This window comes from Chenopodium quinoa, unplaced genomic scaffold (genome assembly GCF_001683475.1).
Source record: "Chenopodium quinoa cultivar QQ74 unplaced genomic scaffold, ASM168347v1, whole genome shotgun sequence".
Classification (NCBI taxonomy): domain Eukaryota; kingdom Viridiplantae; phylum Streptophyta; class Magnoliopsida; order Caryophyllales; family Amaranthaceae; genus Chenopodium; species Chenopodium quinoa.
The window spans coordinates 2,312,767-2,334,981 of NW_018743946.1; the positions used below are offsets into that span (position 1 = coordinate 2,312,767).

Below are 22,215 nucleotides of genomic sequence, written 5' to 3' on the forward strand. Positions count from 1 at the left end.
CTAGTCAAATTAAGAAAGAAAAGTTGAAGTAGAGGATAGAGATCGAAGGTTGAAACAATCTACCCAAGAGAGAGTTGCGTTACAATTCACGTTTCTTTCTTTCTTCCTCTCCAAAAACCTGTATTTAAGGGTGTTTTGTTGTGCTACCATACCTCTTTTCTTAACACCTTTGCCATTTCCTAAATCACCAAAAAAAAAATATCAAAGGTTTTATTCTACTCCTTAATTTCTTAAACTCTTTTTCTTATTATTTCCTCTGTTTTCCCCTGAATTTACCTTGCTATAGTTTCTTGTTTATACAATTTTTTACATTGTTTAAGCTTATTTCATGTCATTTTTTAATTGAAAACACATTACTAAAACATCTTTGTGGGTTTTTTTTAATTATTTTTAGAGCGTTTTTGCAACCTTGTTTAGCGAAATGGAGATGGATAATTATTCAACGATTACTATAGAAGATGAGAACATGGAACTACCACCTGGCTTTCGCTTTCACCCTACCGACGAAGAGCTGATCACCCATTATTTATCAGAGAAAGTCCTTGACAGCAACTTCAGCACAATCGCGATCGGAGAAGCAGATTTGAACAAGATTGAACCATGGGATTTACCAAGTGAGTATTCAAGAGCAATCTCTTAAGATTTCTTTATTTTTTTTTTCTTGTTACCATTTATCATATAAATGCTTGTTTTTGGTGTTAAGAAGAAAAAAAAATGTTGTATTAATTCAAAATGGGTTTTGTTTTGATGAATCAGGTCAAGCAAAAATGGGGGAGAAAGAATGGTACTTCTTTGTTGTTCGTGATCGAAAATACCCAACTGGACTAAGAACAAACCGAGCAACCGAGGCCGGTTATTGGAAGGCCACCGGAAAAGATAAGGAGATCTTTAAGGCCAAAGTTCTTGTTGGTATGAAGAAAACCCTGGTTTTCTACACTGGAAGAGCTCCTAAGGGTGAAAAAACCAATTGGGTCATGCATGAATATCGATTAGAAGGAAAATTGTCCAAGTACAATCTCCCTAAAAATGCTAAGGTAATCAAGAAACAAAAAAATATTTCTCTAATTTCCCCTGTTTTTCATGATTTTGAATCCAAAAAATAAAATAAAATAAATAATTCATGTCTGTTGTCGAGTATTTGATATGGGTAATTGAATGAAGTAACAAGTTTGTAAACTTTTTTACAGTCGATATTTTTCAACCTTTACATGTTAATTGAGTAAAACTAACTGTTTCTTTGTTATGGTGTTTTGTTTGAATGGACAGAATGACTGGGTGATCTCCCGCGTATTCAAGAAGAGTTTGGGTGCAAAGAAGCCGGATTACTTGGAGGTGGTGAGCCTAGAGGAGTTACAGCCAAATTTCCTGCCACCTTTAATGGACTCATCACCTTACAACAATGGTGAGACGACAAAGGCCGTGGATGCCAACCCGTCTCACGTGACCTGCTTCTCCTACCCATCTATGGTTGAGAATCAACAATTCATCAAAACAACAAAGCAAGAGGAAACTACTACTAATAACAACAACATGTTTGGCATTGGCAACAACATCCCTTGCTCCCCTCTATTTCGAACCTACTCTAGAACCTCGCTTTCTAACATGTTATTAGAGCCAGAAATGCCCGACTTTCAATTTGTTGATTCATTGTTTACACAAGATCAACCCATGATGAAGCTTCTACTCGAAGGCAAAGAATCCAACCCTACTAAAGAAGAATTATCTGGCATTGATATGTCTTCATCTGGTATTTCAAATCATGATATTGTTAATAATAATCAAATTGGTCCATTTGACCATGATTGTTTATGGGATTATTGAACAATTAGAGATGATTTGGCATAAATTATTGGGAAGGGGAAAAAAAACTAAGTATTTAAATTAAAAACTAGTCTTATGTATAGTTTAATAGAAAGGGGTAAAATTTAGGTCCATTGTAAGTGTATTTTCTATATGTTATAGGAAAAAAACTTGCTCATCTTTTAATCTTCAGTTAATTTATTTGAGATCACTAACCGTAGAAAATAGATTAATATACAATTTACTGCTTATTTTGGCAGGGAAATTTATTATCGTTCAACATTATACAAGTATAATTTTATTGTGTTACAGTATTCACTTGAATAACTGTTACACATTTTTTTAATTTAATGTGTTTGTCCTACTGTCCTAGAGTAATTTGAATACTTTTTTAAACGGGAATCACGAACAATATCCGTAAAATGCTTGAAGATGTCTGATTTCTCTCTAGCTATGCCTTTATTTATTTATTTTTTATTTATTTTTTTGTTGAACATATTTTTTTCTTTTTACTTATTAAATATGATATGCTTATCAATTGTCCATCTCATCAGAATGAATCGACCTATTATTTTAATTAATTAGCAAAAACATTGCGCATTAAATTAGCAATTAACAAAGGTAAACCTCTAACTAAAATTAGTTAAGCATTGTAGAAGCAAAAAGAGATGATTCTATTAAAACTAGTTGTTTATTTTTGTCTATTTGAATTAGCAGTTTTATTTTGGACAAAACTGTCATTTTAATCAGCTATTTGGTCCAAGTTAAGATCGCTATTTTAATTTGTGGTTCTGCCTAAATCAATATTAAAAAAAAGTGTTTACAATAGGGGCATGATTAGGGAAACTTGACACATTATAGTATTTTCTATTTTCTTTAATATTCAAGAGAAATTGAAAGGGTGCTGTGTTGGGTGTACCCATATTTCATCATAATAAACAATTGTCAAACACATTGACACATGATTTCAAAAAAAAAAAAAAAAAAAAAAAAAAAAAAAAAAAAAAACACATTAACACATATCCAATAAATTAACACAATGGCCAATAAATTAGTGCACAATTGCTGTAATTAATTAGCTAATTAGCCAATTTCAAAGTTAATATTTTTATTACAACGAGTAACTTTGGTTAAATTGATTTAAATTGCAGATTATAAACGTGATTTGGTTGATTAGTTAGTGACAAACACCATCTTTTCTGGCCTTTTGCTAGCAATGGATCAATCAATCAGTTAAAAATTACGGCGTGTTAGGCCAACAACCGCCAACCGGTGAAGTGAGTTCATTGCAAAATTTTCGATTTTACATGGGCTTAGAAGTTTGGTTTTTTCACACAGCTATGACTGCGAAAATCTGATATCATAGTATTTGTTAATACGGGTTTAAGTCGCACCTATTATTAAGATAGATAGTCTACTTTATAAGTCTAGTATTAACTCCCAAAACTATATCTGGTAGTAAGAGTAGTGACTTTTTTAGCCTTATAAGATGTTTAACTTCTTTTTATTTCTTTATCAATATGGAACACTTACAAGTATTGTTTGAAAAAAGTATACTTCAAAATATTTTGTCGATTGCTAAGGTAAATTTTTGGCCATCCCCATTTATAACCCAAGCGGAAGAAACCATGCTTTCGGCTTTGGTAGTGGGCTTTTAAGATTTTCCCCTTGTCTCTCCTCCATTTGTTAACCGGTGACAAAGCTAGATTTGATCGCACCATCTGATAGACACCGTTTATGTTAGACCTTATGCCGATAAGGTCATTTGTGAGACAATGAGTGTTACCTTGTCTTAGAGTCAGGCTCTGTAGATAGTACAGTGGATGTGTTTTCATTCAAGGGGGAGTGTATAGGCTTACACTTGAGGGGTTATTCAAAATTACAAAGTGCGAGTGTTGTTTGTTTCACCTTAAAAAATAAATCAAAAGACTTTTAGTTTATAAAGCAAGCGCAATACTTCTATTGGCAATTGGTTTTAAGAAGGAACCTCGCTTTGAATTCTAATAGTAAGCTTCTCTCTGTTGGAAATAATGCAAAGAAAGGTTTCTTGTTTTTAGAGGAAAACTCTTTGTCCCACATTGGTGGGATAAGGAAGGTTTACTTGGTTTAAATATGTGTGTTTGTATTTTAATGTTTGAAGTGCTTTCCCTACTGTTGTGGGCTAGAAGGGTGCATCCCCACGCGCGCGCCGCCGCCGTCCGGCCGATTCGGTTCATGTTCGTGGCACGTGCGCGGTGTGGTGGGGCTACCTTTATCGTTCAGTTACGAAGCCCGCAACAACATTTGACTCAGTTTTTTGAACGTTTGTAACTGTCCCTGATTTTACTCACACGATTTATTTTGTGGCTTGATTTTCTCCATTAGTTACGATCTTCTTCCTCTATAAAACTGATTTTTCGTGGCTTTTGAAAACATACCAAAAAAAACAATTTCCTTTCTCTTTCTCTATTCTTCTTGTTTTCCTCTAAAATCAGTTCTGAGCATGTTGTGAGTTCCTAATCTCTCCTTTTGAGTGCACATTAAGAAAAATCGCTATGTTAAATCTTGGGGGGCAACGCCATCTCCGATTGCACCATAGTCGGGGCGAATTTTGCTTCTAAGATAGTGTTCTAAACACGTCACAGCTTTTCACCTACATTAATCAAATTCGGCCCACATTTTAATTTACATTTTTCCTGATTTTACAGTATCTTTTCCTACAATTTAGAAGCAAAATTTCCTACTGTAATTTTAGATTATGGAATTTTCAATTGCAAAAACCCTTCCCGATCTCTCTAAACTCGAATCCCTTGATGGGACCAATTACAAATGATGGTCTCAGAAATTGCTGATCTTTTTTGAACAATTGGAGGTTGATTATGTCCTCCTCCAAGACTGTCGGGAAAATTGAACAAAGAGAACAGAGAATATAACAAAATATATATTCACCTTCGAATGGTTTTTGGTGGCCAAAACCAAATTAATTGTCGTTCTCTCAAGTTCCAACTTCTGAGCGTCTCAGTTGCAGGCTCAGTGCACTGAATTGTACATGTTGCAGTTAGCTTACAATTTATTTCATATTTTCATTAATTATTAATTTGCTAAAAGCATAAAATAGCTCAATGGTAAAAAGTGAGAAGATTAAGTTACCAATTTGTCGCACTATAAAGGAAATACGTATATAAGATGTAACAAAAGAATCCCCTATGCTGAAGGGCAGTGACATCTGAAGCAGCCAATTCGTCCAAAACAGCAGCTTCAGGCTGAGATGCTTTCTCAAACTCCCCCAGAAGTGAATTTCCAGACAGATTTTCATCAATGTTATTAATTACTAGAGGTACAAGTATGATGACAAATCCAGGAATAAAAATGAATTATTGCAATAGAAACGTCAAGCAGATGAATAAGCTCTCTTCATTTCCTTATATACACCTCATTTTTGCATCAAAATCATTTATACATTCTCAAATACAAATAAACTGTAGAATACAATAAAGCCAGACTTGGAAATTTGGAATACTTGCTAAAGCAACTGTTAAAGTAATATTGAACGAGCTTCAGAAAAAAAAAAAATTCTACAGCGATTGTAACCTAACCATACTCACAATGTCAAGGAACCCAGAGAAGAAACCTAATCAGTACAACAGCGAGAGAAGTCAGAAAAGAAACCCTGGTTATGACTAGTCAGGCACTATGGTCTGCATTGCACCTAGAAATTTGGATTTTTTATGACAATTTAGGAAGTGCCTAGCAAAATCAGTTTTTCTTCATCGGCAACATTCTAAATGAATTCGGCAAGGTCACAGTAATTCCATCATCTCCATGTATGATGTATCTGCATATACAATTGATCTAAATGTCACAAAAGTGTATGCATTAACACTGCAAAAGTTAGGGGCAAAATGTTCGTCAATAGTAAAATTAGAAACCCAGATTTTTCATATTAGAATTGTTGGACAGCCATTCTTACTGCAGGCACAGTGAGTGAGTTAATTGTGTACAACAAATTACAGAGTATGAAATAAAAAATTGCATAGTACTTAAAGAACACTCCTCGTTTACTGTTTCAGGCTCATAATTAATGACGACACAACACAAACAATCCATTGTCTAATTACAGGACCTTGAGATAATAGATTGACAGCCCATAATCATCGGCCAACATTTAATAACACCACACAAATGATATTATTTCAGCATAAATGAATTTTGGATCTGCAGGCATAAATTTTTTGGCTTAGACTTTACAAGGTAACAACCTTATACCCCTAAGCTACACCTCTGTCATTTGCTTTTTGTCTATGGGCTAGCAATGCCCATAAAGCAAAGGGAACTAGCCGAACAGGGGAGTATATCAGCTACAAGGTGGCTAACAATTTCCATAACTTTATGATCCCTCTTTTATGTTCTTTTTTCCTTTCAATTGCTAAAATTACTGCACCTGATATCAAACAGTTACACTTGTAAAAATAAAAGACAAACAAAGGAAAGGAGGGACTCACAGGAGACCATATGGAGATCCAAACTAACCCAGCTAAAACAAGTAGGTAGCTTTAACAATTTGCTTAGACATCATCATTTCTGTCTTCAAGTACGACCTTAACGCCATTGTCCTTCAGTGCGTTCACAACAGCCCACACCTTGGTACGATTTTTAAAGCCTTTTTTCTCCACCTCCTTGTTCATATCAACATGGATCCCTCTTCCTTGTCCATGGTCAAGACCTTCAACCTTTAATCGCCTAGCTAAAACTTCTCCTACAACAGTTGCTGCCTTTGCATTGCAAGACCGACCACACTCAAGTGAGCTTTTGAGAGCATGCTCAACTGTAGAAGCAGTGGCAACAATCTTCCCATTGTTCCTATCTACTACATTTGCTGTGATGTACTTCAAGGATATAAACAACTTTAGAACATATCTCTTCATAACAGCTGCCATCCTTTGTTCATCCAGGTAAGCTTATACTATGTTGCTTTGGCAGTGTACCCCTTTGTTTCAAGCTAGATACCTGGATGAGAAAAGAACAAGAAAATCAAGGAGGATTTAACAAGCATATATATCAACAAATTAATGAATCATTCAAGACAAGCAAGCAGAAAACAATCAAATCGAGAGTGCACACAAAACTATAGGAGTGAATAACTGACCATTACAAAGGACAACTAAGAATAATAGAAGATAAAGAGTCATTTCAAAATTTTCAATCTACAACTTTCAGATAAGATAGTAGTCCGATTAGGTCAGCAAATTTCACCAAATCAAGTCATACAATATCCAATTTAACACAATAAGCAATAATCAAGGTTGTCGAGAAAAGATTCCTACTTGTCATTGTAGAGGTCCTTAGGGGTACTGAATTTGTTTTGTGTGTAGAGGGATGGGCTATGTTACTCAGGTTGGACATGTACACATGTCCATAGTCCGACTTGGCTTTATGAGTGAATTTTTCATGCGTCCAATGGGTTGGACATGAACATCTTGCTGTGTCTTTTTGGATGTAGTAGCTCAGCACCAAGAGGGATTGTGCTCTTTACAGTACACAACCGTCACAACACAGTCAACCCAAGTAATATTATATTCCTTTTTCTTACCACTCAAATAACTAAATTTCTATGCGAATTTTATGTTACTCATCAGTCCCTATGGCCTGCAGATGTTCATTAAACTAACATATAACTCTATACATACTCCATTATCACACCAGATAGCCTTAGTTCCATGATTAATGCAACCAAGGAAGAGTGTTGTCACTTCAAGTCCTATTTAGGGGGGCCTTTGGTATGAATATTAGAAACGGAATGGAAAGGAAACAAATAAAAGGGGGAATAGGAATCATTTAACCATTATCTTTTCATTTGTTTGGTTTAACCATAGAAAGAAATCACTTAACCTAACTTCCTTTCTATTTGTTAAAGGAAGGTAAAGGGTAATTGTCACGTTAGGTTTTAGAGAGGTAAAAAATAGGTGGAAACTGGAAACCATTACCCCTAGGTAATGGTAATTGTTACTCAAAGCTTCTAACCAAACACTTAGCAAAGATCACTTAGTAAAGATAATGATTTAGTAGAATCCGTTTCCAAGCAAAAAAATCCCTTGCCAAACATGCTCTTAGAATCATTCCTGAACAACCTTTGATTCAATCCATCCACCTAAGTACATTGACTTGTAGACTAATATAAGCAGTGCCAGTGGACTTAATACGTATATCAACCCACTATGAATAACATATTAACAATATTAGTTTAAACTACTTCCAGATCTACAAGTCTACAACATGTACTTTCAAAACCAATTTTACTCTTGGGTCAAAATCTTACAGCTATATTGCACAATGCCAGACATCTACACATTAGCTCAGCAGTTAAATTCAACCTTGTACAGATAAATTCCCAAAACATTAATTCTCATTTAACAGACTTGATCTCATCAAGCATTGGGTTTCAGCTCAATAATTATTAAAAGATGCTGATCCCCATAACAACCTGGTAAATTCAGATTATTTAGCAGGTATCAAAATCTGAAATTCCGCCTAACCAATTCCGAATTTCGTAATTCCACAGGCACAGAACTCAAACGAGAACACTAAACAGTTTCTTCATAAACTCGAAAAAATTCCCTGCTTTTTACATAAGAAGTTAACTCACCTCTATCCAAGGATTTTCCATGAATTAGGCGTTTAGCATTTACAATTCTCTTCTCTCTTCTAGCAGTTCCAAGATTAGGTTAATAGGTTGAAATTATCTGAACTCAATACGAAATAATTCTAAACTTCTACTCTACTCTACTAGTCTACCCTACTTCCTCAAGATTTGTCAACAAGCCCAACCCTGAGTCTAGGCAAGATGGACAGCCACATTTGGCCTGTGACAACAACTCCATTCTCATAGTTCTCTATTATTAAAGGGTTGTAAACAAAATCCTGCAACACAAAACTCAATATGCAATGATTCTAAACTTCTACTCTACTCTACCCTGCTCCCTCAGTCACTCGATTTCTATTTCTTGATATCAAAATGAGTGAAGATTTGTCAACAAGCCCGACCCTTAGTCCGAACAACATGGACGGCCGCCTTCCCATGGTAACAACTCCATTTTCATAGTTCTCTAATATTAGAGGGCTATAAACAAAAATCCTGCACACAAAACTCAATATGCAATAATTCCAAACTTCTACTTCTACTTTACTCTACTCTCTTCCCTCGGTTACTCAATTATTATTCCTTGATATCAAATGAGTGAAGATATGTCAACAAGCCCAACCCCAGGTATGGGAAACATGGACGGCCGCCTTCAGCCCATGACAACAACATTTTCATAGTTCTCTAATATAAAAGGTTGTAAACAAAATCCTGCAACATCTCAGCAGCCAAACTTTGACTCAATTATCAAACTAAACTTGAAAAATCACGTTAAATTCCACTTGCTCAAGAATTTGAATAGCAAAATTCTAGCAACGAAGTCGTTAGTAATAATCTTTCATAAGTTAAGTAATTTTAATTAGTAGTTCAAAAATCCACCCTAGAATAACCCTAAATGATTATACAGACAATTAGCATTAACAATTGACAGTAGATTGAGAAATTGATATTTCATAGTTAAATCCTAAGATTAAAGTGTTGTGCAATACATTAGCAACCAAATTTGATTCATAATTATAGGGATATTTGATTCAAATATCGATCTCATAATTTCAGAGATATTTGATATGATAATAACAAATACAAACAACTTACCTTAGAAGTTGCTTCAATGGGGGATACAAGAACTAGATTCAACGGAGAACGCTAACTGCGGTTCAATGGAGAACGTTGAGTGCCCTTCAATGGATATATGAGAGAGAGCAATTCTATGGATCCCTTATGACTCGTCAGACCATCATCACTCATGGAGTCGTACTATAAAAATTTATACCACCTCTCTCTCTCTACTACTTTCTCACTCTTCCACGTCATCTATGGTATAAAAAAAGTTTACCAGCACACTTTTACTATTTATAAAGTTAATTAAATAAAAATAAGCAATTTAGGTAGAAAAAAGTGAACTTGAAAAAATTATGAACAATTGTAATTTTTTCATAATTTTTGACTTTATAATTTTTTCTTAAAATGCAATTGAAAAAAAATTAATAAAAGATGTATGACAATCAGGCCACGTGACGTGATCTGGTTGGTTCATATTTCACGTGGAATGAAGCAAAAGTTTACCATGGGATGGTATATACCATTTGATGGTATAATTTTATGCCACCAAGGTAGTAAAAATTTGCAACTTTTGGATGAATATTTACACCGTGGTATAAAATTATACCACGAGTGTTGATGCTCTCAGGGCCGTCACGGTTATTAAAGGGATAGGTCCGTCTAATAATAATACATTAAATAAATGGGTTGAGTCTTTATGTGATCGTCCAATTATGGGATGGCGCACACCTTTTTAAGGGTTTAGAGTAAACCTATTTTAAAAAGTACGAATGGAGTATTACTTTAAATTTACACTTCCTTTTCCCAAATACAAGGGTAGCTAACGTGCACGATGCTCGTGCCATGGCTAGTCATATCCGGAATCTCTTTTGATTTAACCTTACATCACAAATTTAATGATTGGCAACATAATGAAATAAAATATATATATATATATATATATATTAAGGGGTATCAATGTCCACACATTAATCTTAAGAGTAAAAAATGAAGAGGTAACAATCATAATGAGGGTAAATAAGTAAATAAACATTTTAAATGGTATAATTATCCAAACAAAAAACTTGTACATATTAATGAGGGTATGTATGTAAATAGAAGGGTATAACAAGCATAACACTATTCATAAGAATAATCTTGTACTTTTTATAAGGTACGTAGGGATTATCATCACACACCAAAACTTGTATAATTTGTATTAAAAAAAAAAAAAAAACCCTTGTATAAATTGTTTGTATGTTTTTTTTTTTTCTAATTTGAAAACGACAAAAATTACATTAATTAAACTGAGTTTACAACAAACGAAAGGAAAGTATGGTAACATAAGTTAATCACAATTTATCATGTGTTTAGGATGAGTTTTCCTCAAAGAAATGTGGTTAGGATGACTGTTTTGTCATGGCCATTATGGCAAACTAATAGTGTCATGTGAAGTGTGAACTATGCAATTGTACAGGTAGTGTTAACTTTGCGGTTTCAACATCAGTTGACGGTCACCTACATTTTATTATAAATGCAGTTACAGATCCTAGCAAGTGTAGAATTCACTTAGTTAATTGTATGAGTTGGTTAGTGTTCTGTGTAAAACGGAAATTGTTAGTGAATAACTTTGGAAGTGACAGCTTTAATATCCTATATAATCAGATGATATTACCCCCGTGTTTTACAACAGACCATGAAACACTAGTAAAATTAGAAGAAAAAAATCTAGAATATCCTATAAAATAAGATGATAGGATCGGAACTAGGGTCATACAAATGCTTCCTCATTGCCTCAATCACCACCAGATTATCACTCTCAATCTCAATGCAACTCACACCCTTGCGTCTCGCAATCTTCATGCCCTAAAATACCGCTTTCACCTCTGCAAACTTAGTCTCTCATTTTTCACTCCACTACACTGTAGCTCCCCAAAGCACCACCCCCTCACTATACCTGTAAACTACACCCAGCCCCATCTCCCCCAAAACTCAGCATCAACTATAATTTTAACCACAACAGATGCCGAAGGAGACCCACCCACAAATACAATCTTTCCCCCCATCAATTCCCCTTATTATTCAACTATCCCACCTCACGCCCCTTCGTATTAATCTTCAAAGCATAAGCTGCAATTTGTTCAACATTCGGATTTTCACCCTCAATTATTCATTTGTTCCTTGCGCCCACCATAGCCCAACACATGGTAATTAAACTCACCATTTCTACCCAAAATTACCAAAACAGTGCTCTCACTAGTCACTCATACTACAAAGAGAGTGAGACAAAACATAGAATTATTGCACTTACTCCAAATTGTTTGAGCTAAACTGCAATCTTGACACATGCATGAAAAATTCTTCTTCTCTCTAGCAAACACCACAAGCTAGTATCCAGGACACAAGCTAGTAGCTATGGCACAAACTAGCTACAAAAGAAATTAGCTTTATAATCTTATGTAGCCTAAAAAAGCTAATTTTCTAATTAGCTTACTATTGGAGTTGCTCTAATACAACATCGATTCCATTAATTGGATACATTTTAATTTTACACCATATTGTCTCAACTAGTCCAACGAACACCCACCTAAACCTTAACTCTAACTCTCGAACCCCACTTATGTGGCGAACTCCCAACCAAAGCCCAACCCTTACTCTCAAACCACACTTATGCGGCGAACTCTCACCTAGCCCTAACTAGCTGATTCATCGAACCCACACAACTCTCACCCACCCTAGTCGGCACGAACCTATGACCACCCAACCCTCCACACCAAACCCGACACTCTAGTCTTTTAAAAAATTATTTATTATAATTAAAATTAAAATTAATTTTTTGTATAAGTTAATGTTAAGCTATATTTTATTTTTTAATTAAGACAATTCTTATTTAAATTAGAGTTCATTATTGTAAGATTGTGTACATGTTAGTGGACCATCTCAACCAAAAGTTTAAGCTTATGGTTAAGGCCCAGGAATATGTTTTATACTCTATAATCACTCCTCCTCACATGAAAGGCCCTTTGGGCTTGAAATGTGGATGCAACACAAGCCCAACCATACCTTGTGCGAATCAATTCCACTTTGAAGGAGGGGCGGATGAGATTCGAACTCGTGACCTTTGTGTCACGCTGGCTCCGATACCATGTTAGATTGTGTAAATCTCCTTGAGAGATGCATTCCCATTGCTTCAATATAAATAGCAAATGTACAAGAATAATCAAGAGTCTCTCTACATAATTACACAAATAATAATTACAGAATATGAAGTGTTTCATATTCTATCAATTATAGTATAAGTCAAATGATAACTTGTTTGACTGATCACAAATAAAATATAATACTTTAAATATTTTATGGAATATAGACATCAATACTTTTTTAATTAATATTGGAAGATCACCTAAAGTTTGACTTATTGTGGTTATTTTTTTCATTATTTTACTGTATTATCACTAGTAGAATAAACGTAATGGCAAGCGGTTCAAACCCCCTAATAGCAAGCGCTTTTGAACCGCATGGGCTTAGGGGGCTTGCCATTAGCGATTTAAATGGCAAGCGGTACAGAACCGCTTGCCATTACTAGAGAAAGGGCAGCGGTTTTGGCGCCAAACCGTTGCCCATTATGGGTATAAAAAAAATTTGGTTTTTTTCACATAAATTGATATATAAACCAAACATATGTAAAAACATTAATATTTTTATTAATTATTTGTTGTAACATTACATTTACATAAAAAAAATTAATACAACTAATAAAATTAATACAACTAATACAAATAAAAAAAATAAAAAACTCATGTTCCAGCCACGACCAGCAACACCACCATCCAGGACCACGACCCCCACGAGCAACCACCACCACCAGAACCCCCCAACTGACCCCCACCCACCAAACCCTCACCGAAACCCATAACCCCACCACGACCCCCCACCACCCCTCACCCACCAGAACCACCAACTAACCCCCATCCACCAAAACCCTCACCGAAACCCACCAGAACCCTCACCGAAACCACGACCCCCACCCACGACCCTAACCCAAACCACAACCCCCACCCATACGACCAGACCCCCAACCAAACCACGACCAGACCCCCACCCAAACCACGACCCCCCACCCACCAAGACTGTACCCCCACCAAAAATAAATATAAAATCAAAATTAAAAAAAAACAAAAAAAAACTTGACCCACCTTTAAAAAAAACCCATCTAGCCCACCACGACCTCCACCCAAACTAGATCCCCGCCATGAAAACGCCAATTTGGGCTTGAAATTATGGTTTTAAAGGTCAAATTCGACCATAAAAACTCTAGATCTAGAGTTTTCATGGTCGAATTTGACCTAAAAAACTTGAACACCCAAACGCATGCACGAATTTGCTTGAAATTGTACTTGTAATTTGCCCAAAATTGTCCTCAATCTGCTCGAAAACTTGGGGTTTTGGTTGAATTTGCTCGAAATTTTTTGGTTTTGGTTCGAATTTGTGGAGATGAGAAAGAACAAAGAAAAAAAGAAAGTGAAAGAAGAAAGGATCGAAGGAAAGAGAAGAGGAGAGAGAGAGAAAACGTGAGAAAGAAAAAGGAGAGAGAGAGCACCAAAAATGAAAGAGGAGATAGAGAGAGTCGAGTAAAGAAAGAGGAGAGAGAGAAATAAAGGGAGGGGTGGGCAGGTACGGTTTTAGGGGTTTTTTTAAATGACAAGCGGTTTGGGGTTGAACCGCTTGCCAATATATCTAATGGCAAGCAGTTCAACCCCAAACCGCTTGTCATTTATATATTGGCAAGCAGTTTTGGCGACCGCTTGCCATTCAATATTAGAGTTTTAAAAAAAAAAAATTGGTAAATGGCAAGCAGATTTTTAAAACCGCTTGCCATTTGGGGCTTCCCATCAAGTATTTTCTACTAGTGTATGTTAGACTTTCCTTCTACTTATCATATGTATTTTTTAATACTTATGCTTTTCTATTTTACACTAATATTTTCCATATGAAAATGACAAAAAAAGCAAAAAAAAAACAAAATGGTGCATTATCAAACCAAGAACGAATTTTTTTAGTATGCAGTATCATTAAATATCTAGTCATTGAAATATATACTTATGGATTATTGATTAGTCATTATTCATCGATTATTACTAATTATTTATTTAATTAAATTATAATAATATAATATTTAATTATAATATAAATCACAAAACAAGGTTAAAAGAAAAGAGTGAATAGTAAAAATGTCCAAATAATGGAATTAAATAAATAGAGAAAATATTCAACAAATTATATAAAATTATTTACGAATTAACAAATTACATAACTATTTAATAATTACAAAAATAAATAATTTTTTAATAATCATTTTTGGTTAGGGTTTGCACTCACTGCGGAAAAAACCCGAGCCAAGGATCACGCTTGCAATAAATAATATCACTAATGCATAAATAAACTTAAAAGGGTAAAATAAGAAATTTACCTTTGGCCCGTGCTTCGCCCCACAAATTGGGCTCTTACTTGAGAAGCTTAGCCCTGAAAATACGAAAGCCTCCGACGGAGAAACACCCACAAAAACAACTACCAACTTTTAGGTCCGTTACCTCGAGGTTAGCGAGGTCCGACCAAAACCCGAGTATTATGTGAGGTTAAGAGTTTTTGCTAATGCAATGCTCTATTGAACTCCTACTCAAGCACTCTTCCCAAAAACCCAAGATGGGTATTTATAGGCAAGAGGGAGAGTGGGAATTTCTATCCTATCAATGTGGGAGCATGAAATTCCACAATTTATTTTAAAGCTAAATTAAAATAAATAATCAAACTAATAATAAATCTACAAGTGTCACTATTACATGTAAAGGGAAGTGAGGACCACTTGGAGAGTAGGGGACCATACTTTCTCCCCACTCCATACTCTCCTTGTGCCACATGTCCCTCACCCACTTGCTTCCCATTTGCTTCCCATGAGTTTCGGCCCTACTACATGTGCCTTAGGCCCAGCCGTAGCCCAACCGAAGCCCAGCCTCGCACTTGGAGTTGCGAGCTGCTGTTGTGGCTAGCAAGCCATGCACTCCAAGTGCGGGCTGCTGCTAGCATGTCGCGCACACCATGTGCGGGCTGCTAGCAGCTGCTGCCTTGGTGTGGTTGCGGCTGCTAGCTGCTGCTATGCACGGTGCGCTAGCACGCACCAGCCAGCCACCCTTGGCTCGGCATGGTGCGCATGCTATTCACCTGTGCTAGCATATTATCCCCCTAGCATTCGGATGCTCGGGGCATTCCGATGCTAGGGGTATTTTGGGAATATTGTTGATTTATTATTATTTTGCGCGTCTCGCGTCGCCATTTACTATTTTTACTCGACTTCCGACGCTCGGTTTTGACGCTCTTAGCTCGAATTTCCGATGTCTAAATATTTAATACTCAGGCAACTCATTAATTTCTTCCGAATTATTTCTTCGAGTTGGTTTGTTAATTGCTTGGGTGTGACCCGAAGGGTTCAGTCAAGATTAAGCTATAATATTAATTATACATTAATATTACTGATCGGAAGCGGCCTCCACCTAGGCATTCCGATCACTTGACCTTACTGAATATATTAGCTTTCTAATAATTCTGAACCCACTATCAGAATTACTCTTGTTCGAAGGACACCATTCCTTTCAATTTCGCCCCGGGCCTCCAAATTGTCAAAATCGACTATGTTGATGATTAATTAAAAGAAGAAAAGACAGGCATGTACTCAGAGGATATATTAATCCCCAGAATTACACTGCAAATAGACATTCACAACACATGGCCTAACTACATGTTTGTGTTTAATCAAAGGATATACATTAATCCCAACAAAAAAGGCACTTGAATAATAAATTCAATAAATCATAATAATTCAGTTAATCAGTTTAATCCAATAATTAAATTCAATAATAAATTTAATAAATTGAAAATAATAAATGGATGAAATTAGGAAAGGCGAAACTTAGAAGCCGATGAGAAAGCTCACAAGCAACTTCAATGGAGGAAAGGAAGCTTACACGCTGCTTCAATGAAAAATCCAGGAGAGAAAGCTCACAAGCTGCTTCAATGGAGGAGAGAAAAAATAGGGGAAACCAAGGAACTCTAGTTAGGAAAGTGAGGAAGTCAAGGAAAAGGTTTTTTTATTTTTATTTTTTGAATAAAAGTCAGGGAATACATTTTTTTCCGGCTATTTCACCAAATGTCAATAACCACTTTAATAATTCACCAAATGCCATCAAAGTTTTCAAAATTCACCAAATACCACCGAATTATTAAAAAACTCTCCAAGTGTCATTACTAACTAACGGCAGTTAACTCCGTTAGTCATTAGGGTTTAATCATGACACATGTCATGAGATGATTGGTTCATTCCAATCATTCACTTTAATTAAAAAAAGTAACATTTTTTCTAGATTTTCGTGACGAAAATTGTCCAGGTAAAGTTTTACGGTCATTTTGTTCCTTAAAGAATTCAAATTAAGCTCGTAATGACAAAAAAATAACGTAAATGCCCTATTTTGTGTGTCGAGAAATATCCGAGTTTGCATGTCGATTTTTGTCACGAACAATTTTTGTCACGAAAATCTATTAATTAAAATAAATGATTGAAATAAACCTGTCGTATAATGACATGTGTCATAATTAAACCTTAATGACTAACGAAGTTAACGGTCGTTCATCATTAATGATACTCGATGAATTTTTTGAAAAACTCGGTGGCATGTGGTGAATTTTGAAAACCTTGATGACATTTGGTGAATTATTAAAGTGTTCAGTGATATTTGGTGATAGCTTTTTTTTTTACAAAGAGTTCATTAAAGAAAAACAGAACCTATGAAGAGTACATAAATTAAGAAAATTACAACCCAACATATCAAACTAAACACGTAAACAGGAATGGGAATCCTTATAAACCATAATATAACACCATGATGACCACCATAGCATAACCACATGTGATGCCCGTCATTGCTATAACACTATTGAATTTGGTGCCAAGAACACCAAGAAAAATTTACTTGATCTGTAATGTGGATTGAGCATTGCCAAACTAACCAACAGGGCCGTTTTTTGAGATTTCGGAGGCCCTGGAGAGAAATAATATGTTGGGGCTAGGGATGGCAATGGATCTGTATTCGACCCAGATCCGTGGATCCATATCCGTTTTCACGGATATGGATCTTGTAAAATTGGACCCGATGGATCCGGGTCAGATACGGATCCTATCCTAAAAAAACGGATTTGGATACGGGTCTGACTTAAATACCTGTATTCGGATTCGTTTACCCATTTTTTTAAAGCTAAAATTATTTTAAAATACAAGCCCAGCCCACACCCCACATGAGTTGATCTCTTTCTGACTCTTAACTCTATCAAACCCCCAAACCCTAAAATCTCACACACCTCTGACCTATCTAACTCCCTCTCCTCTCTCTTTGTCTCTCCCAAATTACTCCACGAATCCACCGCAGCAACTCTGCAAGTGACTCCAACAGCCCTCTCCGGCAACCGTGAGTCTAACACTCCAACCCATCCTCTCCGACGACCGCAAGTCCGCAAGTAACTTACAGTGCATTGATTTGTGGTATGTAGTTTAATTAATCCTTAAATTCTATACTTTATGTTTGGTTTTATTAAAGCTATTTTTGTCATGGTAATGTTTTATAATTTATTTGTTAGGATATTATCCAAATGAGTAGATTTATATGGTTGTTGCTCACTGTCGTTTTTTCCATTTTCCAGCCCTCTTGGTAGTTGGCCTAAAGGCTTCTTGAGAGATGGATTCTGGATGCTCATCTTATTTCACAAATTGTTGTACTTGTTTGTATTGTATTAATGGATTATTGAGATTTGTATAAGTTGTCTTGTATTAATGAAGTTTGAAAGTTGAACCATTGTTTTAAATGAATACTAAATTTTTTGCTTAAAAAATAGGTACAATGTACAAGATCCGTTTTGGACCCGTATCCGTAGGATCCAACGGATATGGATATGGATCCTCCTTTTCCATACCCGACGGATCCGGATCGGATATGGATCTAGGGTGCAAACATGGATCTGGATATGGATCTATTCAGATCCTGTCCATATCCGACCCATTGCCATCCCTAATTGGGGCCCTATATGTATACTTCACCAGTATTCTAATAATTGCACCACTTTCTTCAAAATATCATATTTTCAGTTAAAGTGTTGCAATAGAATTGAATGAAATTATACTCCATATAAATAAAATGTACATAAATTTTTAATATTGGGAGAAATTCTTTTTATTACTTTGAATTAATAGTCTATAGAGCGTTTGTATAATTTAAAAACTTTTGCAACAAATGAAATTGATCTCTTGTTTGCATAATTTTAAAGCTTAGCATTTTTGCTTTTTTAACAAAATTTTGGGTCTCTTTGTCAAAAAAAAAAAGAAAAAAATGGGTTGCAATTATACATAAAACAGTGGGCTAATTGATAAATATTGTTCTAAAAGTTAACGTATGAATAATAACTTATAGAGTATGTTGTATTTTATATCTAATTTCATTGGGTGTTTGAGGGAATTATAATTTTTTTTAAAGATATAAAGAAAAAAAATAGTGTGTCCTGATTTATTCAAAAAAACTAAATAAATAAAATAAATAATGTGTCATGATGAAGATAATAATGATCAAATAAGAAGACCTCATTTAATAAGCAAAAATAAAGCTTTAGGTTTTGAACTCACGGCCTTATGAGAAATAAAGGAACTATATCTAAGCCATCAAGCCACTAGGCCACACAAAGTACTACCATCATATTTGCACAATTAATTTATATAACTAATAAACCAGACTTAAGAGCTGAACAAATTGGGGCCTTTTTGGCCGTGGGCCCTGACAGGCGCCCAGCTGCCCTGGGTCAGATATGGGCCAGCTAACCAAATAACTCGAAATAGAGATTGTAGTTTGAATGCAGTGAGGAGAACAGGAACTTGCCAGAACACAAAAGCAAATTTGAAGTGGAAGCTGCTAAGAGTAGAACCAACCGAAAGGCGAATGCGCTCTAATGAAGAAACAAGAACCCTTGACACCACTTCACTCCTAAGGACACACAAAGCATAACTACTTCCTAGGCTTCTGGGAAGACAACTAAAAGAGTCATGTTTTTAAATGACTCTATCATAAGAAACCTTACACGTTGCAAGTTCTCTACTAATGACAGTGGCGGATTTTGAAAGTTTTTCGGGATCAATAATTTATATGGAGTTACATAATTTTACAACTTAAACAAGACTATAATTAAATAAGCATATGAAAGTCATTTACAAATTCAATAATACGGAAATACAAAAACTTAACATTAATGTTATAGTAAAATAAAAAGGTAAAAGCTAACGAACGTCTCGGAGGCATTGGATAAATAAATGAAAGTAGAAATATTGAATAAAAATGAACATTAATCGCACTAATTAACGCACGATTTTGGTATGAATCCCTAAATTAATACTCTGTACTACTTTAGTAAATATTTTAAATTGTTTATCTAATGTCCTGGGGCGTTTGTTTGCAAGATTCAAATAAAAATTTAACGAAATATTACTGATTTTTGTTTGCAGTTTTAATTGATGTTTTCAATTGCGCTCCCTTGAAAAAAGTGCATTACTTCATTTTTATTAAATTGATGGTTTGATGGGGGAATTAAAAGAGAAAGATCGAGGAGTTTTTGTGGGTAGTGTGTCGTCACTAATTTGTTGGAAATTAATTAGATAGTTGTTGTAGTCCTAATTATTTGGCTTTCCTATGTAAATAGAAAACTACTTCGTAATATGTTAGTTTAGTTATGTCTTTTCATATTACTATATTTATTTTTTCTCCAAAATTTATCAAGGGCCAAGCCCCATTGAGTCTCTTCAATGATCCGTCCATGACTAACCGAGAGTGCAAGAAATTGGAGAATTTTGCTTACCCCAAACATTAAAGTTGTGGGATGATAAGTGTATTCGATCTTCTGGTTGTTATCATCCCATTGTTAGTGTTTGTGATGACAAAGTCGGTTAGGGAAGAGGTTGAAAGAAAGCAAAATAACAAACATTGAAATGAATTTTAGAGCAGGTTACAAATATAGACACGAACTTATATAATTGATACCAACTTGTTAAAAAAAGAATGAAATTGATATAAAAACATTAATACTCGGGTTAATTGCACATCAATCGTCTATGTAATCTTTTTCCAACGAACACAACCTAATATACTTAAAAAAATGCAGTACATATAAAGAAAGCATTTTGTAAAAGCATTCGACACGCACAACATTATTTCGACCAATGAAAAAAGGGAATTCATATATATTTTATTTTAGGATTTAAATATCAATCACCGTATAAGTAAAGTTAACGAATGAGATTTGAGAGATTAAGTAAAAATCTACGAATAGTGATTAGAATTTAAATTATTAAAAAAACAAAAAAAAATTTATCTTTTTACATTAAAGATTTTGAGATCTATTTGAGGTATGTTCGCGTATTCGGTAATTATTTAAGTATGTAGAAGCATGCTAGAATTTGTTTAATCAATTTCAAGTTAGTATCATGACAGGTATATATTGGTTGGAATTATCGGTTGGATTGTTGTTGGTGATTGATTTGTGGAGTATGAATTATTTGAGGTGAATTATTGATTGAAACTAACTATGATGGCATGTTGAATATGAAACACACTTATATTATTAAAATGAATAAAGGCATATTTAATCAAACTAAATGTTTAATTTAGTTTGGGTTATGTAAAGGAAATTTTATTATGGTTCACATAATTTTTATTGATGCTATAAACATGGGAATTGAGCTATTAAGTGTCTAAGTACACAGGAACAAAATGTATTGCGGTACCTAAGTGCACTTAAGGTGTTCAAAGCACTGCGCTTAATTAAGGTGTTTCTACATGAGGTAGTTTTAAAAGGGTTCAACATTAAATTAAATGTGGTCACTAATTATCCAAGAGTTAGATTGGAATGTTTAATTACTTGAATGATATTATGTCGATTGATTGTGTTGTGAATTAAAAGTCATTACCTAGTTTAAAATATGTAAACAACGTAAAGTGTAATACCTCGAGTATGAACATATGGGGTGAGTTATGAGGTTTTATATATATAACCATACCTTCTATTGGAAGTACATGACGATGTATTTTTCTTTTTATTTTTAGTATACCTCGAGTATGAACATATGGGGTGAGTTATGAGGTAGTTTACCCCAAGGTAGAGGTTTGGTGGGAAACCCGTTCGATGCATAATCAAATTAAATAAGTAATTATTTATTTATAAGTTGTGTTGTATGCTGTATGTTTGTAAAACAGGTGCAACAAGGTAAGTTGTGTGATGATAGGATAAAAGCATGTTAGTGTGTACTATTGTAGACACCTAAAAATTTCTCCCCAAAACCAAACCCGATGATGAACAACCTTTCACCGCCACTATTGGTCGGGTTTAGTATTTAATCCCGAGAGTGCTTAAAAAATCGTATTTTATTAAATTCATATTTTTGAACAGTCCATGGATTAGACTTGATGTTTGGTAAAAGCATAGTTTTAATTTCAGCCCAAACTTATTAATTAATTTTAAGCCCAAACCTTTTTTATTTTATTGTTTTATTGTTTATTTTTGGCCCAAACCTTTTATTTATTTTTATTTAATTATTTTCTTATTTTAGCCCGAATAATAAAAGTCAGAAAAGGCCCGAAATTATCAATCGACACTTAAAAAGCCGAAGGAAATTAGGGTTA

At 34.8% G+C, this 22,215-nt stretch overlaps 2 protein-coding genes and 1 long non-coding RNA gene across 3 annotated transcripts; 2 read left to right on the plus strand and 1 right to left on the minus strand.

Annotated features, from left to right (window-relative positions):
- Positions 1 to 19: 19 nt before the first annotated feature.
- LOC110688984 (NAC domain-containing protein 92-like) lies at positions 20 to 2,011 on the plus strand. Its single transcript, XM_021865728.1, has 4 exons — positions 20 to 207; positions 395 to 614; positions 757 to 1,034; positions 1,267 to 2,011. The coding sequence occupies exons 2-4, from the start codon at positions 422 to 424 to the stop codon at positions 1,819 to 1,821; spliced, it is 1,026 nt and encodes a 341-aa protein (XP_021721420.1). The 5' UTR covers positions 20 to 207; positions 395 to 421; the 3' UTR covers positions 1,822 to 2,011.
- A 3,168-nt stretch (positions 2,012 to 5,179) lies between these two features.
- Positions 5,180 to 9,671, minus strand: LOC110688985 (50S ribosomal protein L18-like). Its single transcript, XM_021865729.1, has 3 exons — positions 9,512 to 9,671; positions 6,282 to 6,786; positions 5,180 to 5,614 (listed from the first exon to the last, which is right to left on the minus strand). The coding sequence occupies exon 2, from the start codon at positions 6,714 to 6,716 to the stop codon at positions 6,345 to 6,347; it is 372 nt and encodes a 123-aa protein (XP_021721421.1). The 5' UTR covers positions 6,717 to 6,786; positions 9,512 to 9,671; the 3' UTR covers positions 5,180 to 5,614; positions 6,282 to 6,344.
- An 8,128-nt stretch (positions 9,672 to 17,799) lies between these two features.
- Positions 17,800 to 18,364, plus strand: LOC110689072. The gene is made up of 2 exons (XR_002504799.1): positions 17,800 to 18,044; positions 18,203 to 18,364. It is a non-coding gene; the product is annotated as an uncharacterized LOC110689072 (long non-coding RNA).
- Positions 18,365 to 22,215: the final 3,851 nt, after the last annotated feature.